Source organism: Trachurus japonicus, chromosome 21, assembly GCF_045865225.1.
Source record: "Trachurus japonicus isolate A0001 chromosome 21, Traja_1.0".
NCBI lineage: Eukaryota > Metazoa > Chordata > Actinopteri > Carangiformes > Carangidae > Trachurus > Trachurus japonicus.
Genome location: NC_140927.1, coordinates 2,127,920 through 2,139,928, shown reverse-complemented (window position 1 = coordinate 2,139,928; position 12,009 = coordinate 2,127,920). Strand labels below are relative to the sequence as shown.

Below are 12,009 nucleotides of genomic sequence, written 5' to 3'. Positions count from 1 at the left end.
AACGACGTATACCCATAATTTGAAAATTTGAAATCACGTATTCTTCCTCTATATTTATATTTCCATTGACTCCAGTTCCATGCAGACAGTGTCTCATGAAGAAGCCTTTTAAAGCGAACCCTGACTCTGAGCGTTCTGATGAAATACGAATCCACTGGCCATAAACCTTTAAACCCTGCTCCCTGAGGACCTTAAATTGGTGCTGGGGAGATTCAGGAATCAAGAATCTTTTCTGTTTCATCTTTTATTTACAGAACAAGATGCTTGAGATATTTAGCACATGAAAAAGTTTCAATTTCATACAAAAGGGGCAAATACTGCTTTTTAGTCTCACAACAATTTCGGCGCAATTAGTTTGTGCACCATTTAAGTTTTTCTTTTTTTTTCTTTTTTTTTACATAAAATTTGTTTTTGAAAGTGTAAAAAATAACTTATTTTATTTATTTTTCTCACACAAAATAATAATAACAGAAGAGTAATGAGAAAACACACTTCTGTGATCTCGTTGTGTTATTCTTTGTGCAGATTGGATTATTCATCAATGATTAACTAATTGACGACTGTCTCCAAATGAAGTAACAAGGCCGGGACAAAACCCAGTTTATAGCTGGACCACATCATAGTTTACTTTCAGTAGATTCTACTTTGTAGCCAGTTTATTATAATTGTCATTATTATTAGTTATAGTAGTAGCAGCAGTAGTAGAGGAGCCAGCTGCATAGTTCATTCTATATTTGGGGAAGCGCAGCAGTAATTTTCTGTGACCAAACTACTGCGTGCCATGTGCCTCAGCTACGTCCACTGTGAACACCATAGTAAACAACTGATCTTTGCAGTGGTTTTTAAGGATTCTTTATTCAAATACACATAAATCATGGATGAAATCCCATGAGAACAGAGAGACACTGAAATGCTTCCCCATAACACTTGTGTGTGGTTCTGTTGTCACTGAGCTGGAGAATAAGGTCACATCACTATGTAAGGGAATAACTAGGCCGTTCATTCAGACATTGTGGTGTATGATGAAGTGGAGGTCTTGCTTTGAAAAGTGGCGCCTGTGGCAAAATGTCACAGAGCATCTTCAGAACCCCTCAGGTAAGACGGAGGGGGTCATATCCATTTAAAACAACTTTCTATGCATGGTCATTGAAGCAGTGTTATGTACGTATAGTAAACACATGCATGGGTGCACATGTGTGAGATGTGTAAAGCATGTTCATGTGCCGTACTGTTTCTGTTGTGTAAATCATGCAGGTGTCCAAGATTCCTGAACAATAGAAAAACAGCAAAATAGATTTCCCATCAGTCCAGATGTGTTAAGTTCCAACAAAAACGTATTTATTGTGTCTCTTTGCACGAATGTCAGATTTTCTTCATGCTAGAACAAAGTTTAAGTGTATAAAATATCATTAATATTGATTTATATGGAGAATACTACACCTATCAATGCAAATGGACTAAGAAACCACACATGCACATCAAAATTAGAATGCAACCTACATTAATTAACACAATGGTTGCAGATTGTCAAATACAAGAGAGCAATGCTGTAGAGCATATTATACTCTCTAATTCACTCTAAATGGGACATTAATTAGCACAATGTACATCATGCTATATTGAAGAAGACTTTATACAATCCTGTTTTTGAGCCTGTCTACTATTAATCAGTATGAAGAATGCAGAGATCATTGGATTCACATTTCAGACCTAGAGCTACTTGCTGTTTGTAAGTGGCTTTTCCTTTTTGACACTGAAAATCAAGAGGGTCAACCTCAAACATTTCAGCAATTTTCCAACCAAGGGGGTCAAGATCAACCTTTAGAATAGACAGACTGGCAGCAGAGTGATAGAGAGAGACACAGATGGATAACAGTTAGAGAGGTCAGCTCTGGTTTTGAAACGGTTGCTAGAGCCATTACAAAGTTTACCAAAAAAAGCTTCTCAACCTTGGCTGTGCTCTCCTCCATACATTGCTGGCATGCCTCTAACCCAAACAATTTCAAGCAGTCATTATGGTTGCTGTGTCTGATGACTTAACTTTGATAAATAATAAAGCCATATTTCTGTTTCATCTTTATATTTCTAACTTTTGCAGAACCTTTGCTCTCCTTTGTGTTAGAATTGAAAACCATATGTGGCAGACAGCAGCACCGCATGCTGTTTTAAATCCAAATGAAAGTTTGCAAAGGTAATCACAACATAATTTACACAACCCTATTACTTTGTGACATCAGTCATTGGACATATTTTTCAAAGTGAAATGCAATTAGGTAAAACTAGATCATGGAGATAATGTACTGTAGGTGGTTAATGTCCTCAGTCCAAAACTGCTTTTTCTGCGAAACAAGACACTTCTAACATCTCTTGAGAAATTTGTTTGTATGAGATAATAGGCAATAATGATATGTGTAATTTAGGGGCAGGGTTACATTCAGGATTTTCATGATGTAGGCTGTATTTTATGTTTGTGCTTTACCTCATATGAGTGATGTGAATGAGTGTGTTGTGTCCACTGAAGCGAAATTCCATCAATTTTACACATAAATGTCAGATTTGTGTTTAGCTTGTGACAGCTGTCTTACAGGGGAACTATGCAAGTCTGGTCACTTTTCCCGCTGTTTTACTAACCCACTTCCTGGCCATGTGCATTTGTTTTTAATGAAGGCGGCGAGAAACCAATCCATGGAGTGGTGGATAACGTTATGTACGCTTTACAATGCGTATATTTGTGTCATAAACAAGAGATTACGGCTTTAAGGGGTGCATTTGTGTCGTGATGCAGCGGGACGAGAGCTGAAACACCGGGGCAGTGACTCTGATCTTGCAAGGTTGTTTTTTGGCCAAGAAACACTAGGCTGAAGACAGAGAGCGTCCATTCTCCCTGTAACAAGTTACAAGTCATTTAGTTCACCATCAGAAGTTGTTTAATTAAGGTACAAATGTAGCATAGTTAAGGTGAAAATCCTGCATAGCTCCTCTTTAATTAGCCTCTGTGAGTTACCTGCCTTGAATTGAACTGTTGCTCACAAAAGATAATGGGACCTTAAGATTCCTGCCGGTATAACAAAGGGTTAAATAAGATCTCAAAACCTTGTTTTCAAAATGAGGAATGCGAAAATCAGCAACAATGAAATTTTTCAATGGCAGGCTTCAGTTCAGGTTTTGCAAACAGCTGCTGCTGCTGAAGGGCTGAGTGAGAGCAAATCCATCTTCAGTATCTGAAAAGACTGACCCAACATTTCCCTTCATCTCATTACAATGCAAGCTTTCGCAAAATCCTATAGTAGCTGTGTGAGCAAATGCAAAAATTCATTGGGCAGCATTTCTGAGGCGAGCTTCAAAACAGAGGGACAATCAGACCACAGACTTCTCCTGCCAGACTGCAGTCATGAGACTGGGATGCCATGGAGAGTACGAGGCCTTGTTAGGGTAAAGCCGGACAGGGTGGGAGTTTGTTTCCCCCTCTCTGAGAGCACTCAGCTGCACATTATTCCCCTCATGGTCCACAGAGAGACCAGGAGACCCACTTTCCCTTCAGTGCCCAATCACAAACACACACAACGATGACTAACTCTGAACCAAGGACACCGAGAACCTGTTTGGTTCACCTCATTTCAAATGAGCAACATCGGTAGGAAAGCAGCATGGGGTGAGTGATGACTAAGTGTGATAAAAGTAGAACCGATGAATGAAATATTGCTGAGAATAACATGAATTTTGATGGGAATCAGTTGGATCTGACTACATGAGCAGGAAGCTTGGTTAGACAAAACTTTGTAGAGTAACGTCCGGATTGTGGTGGGAAAATGATCCATGTTGCAGAAAGAGAATTACATAATGTTACTTTTTGTAATATAATTATTCATACAGGAACCAAAGGAAGATGTGAGATTTTTACTGATGGAAAATGTGATAGCTTTGACCTTAGGCTGCAATTTGAGTGACTGTTGGTGGTCAAAGTATGGTGGGTGAGGTGTTAGTGTTTATTTCAGATCAGATTGTGAGTTTGGTCAAAAAGTCGACTTGGTTCAGGGGTTGGCCTACAGTCAGTGCTGTGTTGAACAGTATGTGAATTTTATAAATGTAAAAGAATTACCAACCTATACTTATGTAAATTGTCTCAATGTGTTGGATCATCAGTGTATTTTGGAAAATAACTGAAATCACAACATAAATTTCCATCGTCAGCATTAACAGCTACTCACCAGTCAAGAAGAAAAGTACATTTTTCTTTAGCATGTACCTTTAACAGCAGCTACTTGTGTTCAAAGCTGCAGATACATGCACATGTTTTTCATTCGCATGGAAGATTTTAATTACTTGCGATGGTCTGATGTTTACATGCACCGATGCATTTGACTGGAAGTTGTGGAACATGCGCAAAAGTTATGAATCATGCATAGAGAAACATATTTACGGATGCATTCATATCTAGATGGAAAGCATATTCAGAAAGAACTTAACCATGAAGTACCAATGTTTGATCGTTAACACACTAACCCATTGATAGAAAATTAAGTGTTGCCATTTAGACAATTAGAGGCCTATGCCGGACTGGTGGGATGTTGGAATGGTGCCCCCCCCAGTCCCATCACATTTTGGACCTATCGTGTTTTTGTTTTTTTGTTAAACTCAAAAAACAGTTAGGCTGACTAGCTTCCAGAGGAACGTGGTCGTTTTAGCTTGCTAACGTTTGCTTATAAACAAGCACAAACAGCTACAACTCATTCAGTTCAGTGGCTCTTCCACATGTGGTCTCTCAAATTTAAAGTTTCATATCATTTTCCATTCAGTGGACACGTTCAGACCCCAAAGTGCATCACACACAGCACCGCAAATGCAAGCACTTTGAGCATGGCGGGTCCCGGTGGGATCTGAACCACCAACCCTGACAGTTATCCTCAAACCTTTGAGCAACACACAGTGACATATGGCCTTTCAGATACTCACATCCAATGATTCATTTTGCCTTTTTCTGGACTTAAAACTCAATGAATATTTCATTTCAGTATTCTCCCCGCCCCACTACCACCCCACCCGCTGTTTTCATTTTGGATGGGTTTGTTTCAGGTCAGTGGCAGTGACTTGGGGCGGGAATGCCAGTGGTGTGCTCACAGTCAGCAGCTAATGCTAATGGCTATGCCACACGCATCAAGCAGGGGGAAAAAACTGCTCTGGAAGTGACAGAGCAAAATGTCACTGCGTATTGGTCAGTGTCTATCACGCATACACAGCTCAGGGGGGAAAACAATTACAAAATCACAATGCAAGACTACGCAGAGACATGGGGAGCCATTTCAGCAAATGTCAGCTGCAGCATTATGGGCATTATGAAGCCTTTAGTAAAAAATATTATATGTTGAAGGACAATGTGAGTTTGCACAAAAGATCTCAGAGTAATTAAAAAGCATTAAAAAGGTTGTAAAATAGAGCTTTCATAGTGGTGATAAACTTTACAATGAACACAGTACATCAGAGTTACATTATATTCAAACATTTGTTACTAACATGGTTTTAGTCTTGATTTTTGAACATTTGCCCATTTGATATCTATCAGATAATATATGAAATTGAAGGTTTAAAGGGACAACGAGGAGTTTTGGAAAAGCAAAGCGTTTTCACACTAAATTTATGAGCCTCCACGCGCACCGTAAAATTATTTGACCGGCGCAAGACAGACTCATGTTTTCATTCATCAATACTTAAAGTCAGAGGTTCAAAGAGGTTCACATACCGTCGTAGTTCCGACCATAAACGGCGATTCAGCTGCGTTATTCTCATGACTCGCCTTGAAACCGAAAGTAAGGAAACGCTGGTTGGCTCGCCCAGCATTTCCGCCACCACTAATAATAACAAAATAACGATAGAGACAGAATGATATATTTATCGAAAATGGGCCCATTAACAAGTGTGGGTAGAGGAGATTCATCCACATTAACGTGAGACTTTTTTATAACCGAATAGAAACTCCTCGTTGTCCCTTTAAGTTATAGAACATTTTCACAGAAAAAATGGAACAAATGACTGCGTGTGTTGTTTCCCACTTAACAGACTTGTCTAAGTCCAAAACCTGAAAAAATGTTTCCATGTTTTGCCGTTTTCACCTATTTTCTGTGTGGTTCCCTCCAAAAATACACAAAGAAAAACCTGTATGTTAACATTATATCAACAACATGTCATAAAATTGACAACTTTCAATATTGTTGTCAATGGCAGGGCTGCAGACAGTGAGACAGTGGCATTTTTGTGACATTTCCTGTCAAAAACAAATCAAAAATGAATTTATAATAAGGAAATATCCAAAATAGAAGCAGCCTGCTAGTGGCTATTATCCACAGCAAATTCTGGACAGAAAGACAAAGCTTTCCAGCATTAGCGCTGTTATCTGTGTTGTTTTCAGATGGGGAGCTGTTTAATAATGTCTTACAGGCCCAATGTTAGAATTTCAAACTCAATACCCAGGAGGGCCGTCCCACGTTGAACTCCTTTAAATGGGGCTGTGGCCTTCATCTCCCAAATTTGAAGGATGCAACTGTTCACCACAATGCATTTTGATCTGCTTGGATAGTTGCCTGTAGGTCGTGGCAACGGAGAAAATGTAAATCAAAAATAATTTCGATAACCACCTATCACTACGTCCTTTGTGTTTTGTCATGTGTCGTTTGTAAATGTGAGGGTCTAGTCCTCAGAGAATTCCCAGTGAGTAATGAACAAGCTGCAGCTGTTAAGGTTGCTAGACAACAGAAGATGCACTTTGGATAGGCCCGAAAACACAGCGGGCATTCATACATGGGCTAGACCAGGGGTTTTTGGCTCAGGGGCCACAACTAGTATTAAAATTTGACAGCTGGGTTGGGCCAGTATCAAGATGGATGGAGAGTGTTTGTGTGAACTAATATGTAAAAGCCATTACCTCAAAGTAGAAGAAAACTTACATTAAAATTACATTCAGTTTCAGTGGGAGCAGTGTTGTTGCTCATCCTTTTTTTGCTGATGCATCAAAGTTTGTGGTCTTTGCTTTAATTTAGAGATATATAATTGATCCCAAAGGATGATTTGGACAATTAAAAAGTGTGCTGTATGTGGCCCGTGGGATGAAGTTTGCTCATTCCTGGGCTAGACCATCTCATTGTCTCTTTTCCAGATGTGTACTGTAGATGTTCCTCAGAGGAGAGTGGGGACCAAAGCAGAGCAAACAGGAGTGTCTATCTGTTCAAAGAGAACGGGGGCACATCATTCTGTTTTCCCTGGCTGAACTTTTTTTTCTTTGTTTATCTTCATGTTATATTTTGCCTGGAGGTAGAAAACACCATCAAAATATAAAAACACATAATGTTGTATAATAAGACATAAAGTTGTTCTGATTTGTTTTAATCAAACAACATTTTACAAACAGTTCTGCTTGTTCATTCAGTAGATGAGATGTTCTTAACAGCATTTCTCAAATCATTACCACCCTTAGATTGCTTTCTGTTACCAATCAGCATTGCATCATTGGGTATGGATGCAGAGAAGTCTGAACACTGTAGGTCAGATCATCTCAGGGGAGCTGATCCAGTGCTGATGTTGAATGTTCATGCAGTCGTTGTGAATGATGAAGTGTGAGGACGCCCTGTCAACGTGAACTGTCCCTTTAACACGAGAACCTCTATCTCTAACACATTTATCAGCCTCATTCAGCTTCTCTGCACCCAATTAGCAGACTCCATTACTGTTTCCACCGGACTGGAAAAATGACGTTGCACTGCAGACATTGTTAACTTCAATACTCAGTAATAAGAAATGGCTTGAAGTTTTACATAAAGGCTCAGTCAGTGATCTTTATGTAAACAAATGTGTATCCCCATCATCAAAATTCAAGACAGTGAATAGATTATTGGCTGACGCTCTGAAACCTTTGATATGCTGTATATGTAGGCTACAGTATGAACTAACAGGGCAATATTTTTCAGATAATATAAGCTCAGAAATACACAAAATACTGATTTTCATTAGATTTACTAGTAACAACAGCTCTAAGTTCAGGGATGTCAGTCAGTTCAGCTTGAAATACTAAATTCAGTACAGAAACTCATGGACTTCAGACAGTTAATGATAGATCATTTTTTAATTTTGGGAAAATCGTCCCCTTGGGATTTTAAGGTTCTATCTGCATTCTGACCAGATTGGAGATATAGAGGTTTAGAACCTTATAAGACCAAGATAGAGTTTGAGTTTGTAGATAGAACCTTTTTGTTTTCCACATCAAATGACCAAAAATGCATAAAACCTGAAAATACACCTCCTATTATAGTACCAGAACTGGAATATGTGAATAACTCAATTTTGACAAAAATGTCAGATAAAACTTTATAATTCCAAGGGGACGAAATGACTGACTGAATGTTTGGGAACTAACAAAGAGTCCCCTGACTGAGATACTTTGGGTTTGGGTTAAAATCAACCTCTGTAGACTTGAGGGCTTTATTGTGCTTTGCAAGCACAACAAAAGCATTTGTTTCCCACCCAATACCTGTATTGGACTTGAGTGTGTGATGAACCATCAATGAATCAGTAGATCGAGCCTTGGGAGGATATCAATTTATAAACCTTACTGGTACAGGCTCTATACTGTATGAATGAACCTTGATTCAACACTTTCACTCATCTCATAGTGGGATATACTTACCAATTTGCATTGTTTTTCCCCCCTTGAACGCAGCATGGAGGAGACGGTGCGATCACTACTACAGAACCAGGACTCACTGGAGGGTCCCAAGGTGGACCCACTGGACCTTATGAAAGCATACAAGGTATGGACCTCCAGTCTTCTATTAAATCCTGTGTAGTTTTTGTTTTGTAACACTGGCCTGATGCTTGTGTTGGCTTTGCCATCGACATTTTGATTTGAATCAAGTAAAATCCTGTCAGCACTTTTTGTAAAAAAAAGAAGCACTAAGGTTATGCAAACTGTGACATGAAAACATGCAAACAATGGATTGTTTTTGACTGAACTGCTTCCAACTTCAGATGTTAGAGTTAGATTATTATTGATCTCACAATGAAACCACTTCACAACTGTTTCCCATCATGTTCACAATATGCTTTGTCAACATACTGTAATAATGTAAGTCGCTGGATGAGGTTTTTCGTGTGCAAGTTGTATCTAATGTGCAATGTGTATCTACTGTAAGACATTTAAAAGAATGCTGGTTTGTTTCAGAAACAGTAGCATCTTGATTAGTGTTTATCCATGAAAGTGTTTTGGGTATGAAACAAATACTTAGAGAGGATAGTTTTTAATGATAGGAAAAAGCTTTTGTGAGCTCTTTTTGTTTAGCTATGTTACTGTAGACTGATGATTAAAACAAGTTTGTGTCTCTAGAGGGAGGTGAGTGTGCTGCATATAGTGAAAGGTGCTAAACAAGTTAAACAAATGCTTCTGATGTGGTTTGAATTGTGAGTCAGTTGTGTTGATATGGATGAACATGCAAAACATCATAAAACCAATAAGTAAGGGTGTTTTTTGCAACACAGCTTCATCAGTCTTCTGTCCTTTATGTCCTTATGCTAACATCCACCTGCCCCTTCTTTTGAATCAAGGCTTTGTAATGTTCAGTGTCTGCCATTCAAAACCAATCATTAATGTAAACATCTCATCATCAAGTGCCATACAAACAATAAGCATCAGACAAAAGAAATAGAGTACAACGTGCAGACACCTAATAAAGTAAAGATATCAGAAAGGCAGAAATGAATAGTGTTCCAACACAATAATTTGTCAGAAGTATCAGACGACAGCATTAGAATATGTCTCCATAGGTGATAGTCATTTTCCGCCTGGTTGAGAACTTAATCTAGAAAAACCTTGTACCACTGGGCTTTCTGCATCTAAACAAAACATGTGGGTAATGTTAAATACCTGCTTAATTCAAGAAAATAATGGTGCAATATATAGTCAGTTCATTTCTCTTTCTAGTTTTCATGTTTGCAGTGTAATTGGATTTCATGTTTTTCTTTGTGCCAGTTTTATAGAGAAATCCAACAAATTGTAATGAAACCTGATTCATCCAAAAGATGCAGCACTGAAATGTCAATTTGCCACCCTGTACTGCCATTATGACATTTTGTTATAAGATTGTGTGGGATCAGCTGACAGTCATGGTGACAGTGGCTCTCTGCAGTAAAAGTTCTGTTCCTGATGAACTGACGTCCCTGGAGAAGGAGAAGCCAAGTTAAAACACACATATGGACGATAAATTACATTCAAGGACACATGAACGGTTCGGAGGAAAGTTACAGCTTCAGCTTAATGACTTTGTTACAAATGCACAATCACAAGGACGGACAAAAAAATGATATCTGACCCTCTCCCACTAAGCCTTTGCTACACCACTGCCTCTCTCTCTGTCCATGAAAATATTCAGCTTTAAAAGCGAAGTTAATCTCACGAATCCCTTACATACTCCTGCACTTCACGGTTTAATTGAGCAGACACACAATGTCCCACCGGAGTCCTTTTTTCTGGACACCTGTTGAACAAAAGTCCAATATTCGTTGGTGTTATTCACGTTGGGTCCACCGACAGTGAGGAGAATATTTGTCTTGTTAAATGCTCCGCCCTCTTCACCAGCCTCTTTGTCTCTCTGCCATTTCAAGCTGGGCATGAAGCGCATGCAGCTTGTTTTAGCTCGGCAACTGGGAGACGGTCCTAATGACAGCTCTGGCCATTTGTTCAAACTCTTTACAACACCTATGTTTTAGTGAGCTGTTGCAGCTGTGTAAATAAGACTGTCCTTGCTGACTAGGACATGATGGTGTTGTTATGTACAGAGCTTGTGACTTTCACTCAGGAGAAAACAGGTGATGTCCTTCTCCTAACAACAGTTTGTCCAGTTTTAGTTTGCCAGAGCTTTATTATAAAAGGGTAGATCAAAACTCACGCTCACAGATGAGGTCCCTTCGTGGTCGCCAGGTTTGTGGTGGCAAAAATTAGTTCTCTTTGTTCAGTAAAGATTTCAAAAGAAAGGTTTCACACGTTGGCTGTCTTTTCTTGAGGTTTAAAGGAGAATTCCGGTCAGTTTTGACCCCTAAATCGTTGTCCTGATGGTCACCCAGTGTTGGGGGGAGCAAAAAACACGACTAAAATTGATGCAGGGAAACCAGAGTTACACCATGGCGAGACGGCACTAGGGATAGCGACAACGCTAACCTATGGGGGCAATTCTTTCTACCACAACAAACACTCCAAAAACAATCAAATATCTATGGTACATGACTGGAATCCTTATGACACACCACTGAACTCATATGTACGGTATAAACAGTATACACTATATTTTCCTTGTTGTGATGGAACGGTCGAGCAGTACAGTGTTAATGTCCATAATATCTCCAACTGTTTATTTTTGTAAAGAATTCATCACAACAAGGAAAAAGTGTTTGTTTCTGTGGTGGGGAGAGCAGGCGCTCTGCGATCGGATAATAATGTCTTTCCAGGATGTTTCAGAGTTCGGCTGTCTGAGGTGAGTGACTACATGCAAAAACACAAAGTTTATAGGCTACTGTGTATACTGTACACAATATGAGTTCAGTGGTGTCTCGTACGGATTCGAGTCATCTACCATAGATATTTGATTGTTTTTTGAGTGTTTGTTGTGGTTGAAAAAATTGCCCCCATAGGTTAGCGTTGTCGCTATCCCTAGCGCCGTCTAGTCATGGTGTAACTCTGGTTTGCCTGCATCAATTTTAGTCACGTTTTTTGCTCCCCCCAACACTGGCTGACCATCAGGACAATGATTTAGGGGTCAAAAATGACCGGAATTCTCCTTTAATAAAACATTCATGAATGGGGTCACACATACAACTGAACAGCACACGGTCAGTGAGTGAGTGAACTGAAGATGTTCTCAGATTCACTGTCTTTATAGTTCCCAAACACATACTAATAGACACAATATGGCACCTCTGGGGTTCTGCCTAGCCTCACCACCAGGACACAACAATCCCTTGTAAATTTCCACAGGA

The 12,009-nt window shown here is 39.3% G+C and overlaps 1 protein-coding gene across 7 annotated transcripts in view; it reads left to right on the top strand.

Annotated features, from left to right (window-relative positions):
• LOC146964596 (nck-associated protein 5-like) overlaps window positions 1-12,009 on the top strand; it is a 78,114-nt gene that overhangs the window by 19,800 nt on the left and 46,305 nt on the right. For 6 of the 7 annotated variants that reach the window (XR_015034647.1, XR_015034646.1, XM_085765884.1 and 3 more), the window contains exon 3: window positions 8,705-8,795. Coding sequence is in view for 5 of the 7 variants with exons in the window: in XM_085765884.1 (XP_085622010.1) it covers window positions 8,705-8,795 (91 nt within the window). In the remaining 2 variants the exon portion in view is untranslated. Of the gene's footprint in view, window positions 1-3,531; window positions 3,653-8,704; window positions 8,796-12,009 lie in introns of those variants that run through there. The other variant, XM_085765883.1, reaches the window with a different exon arrangement.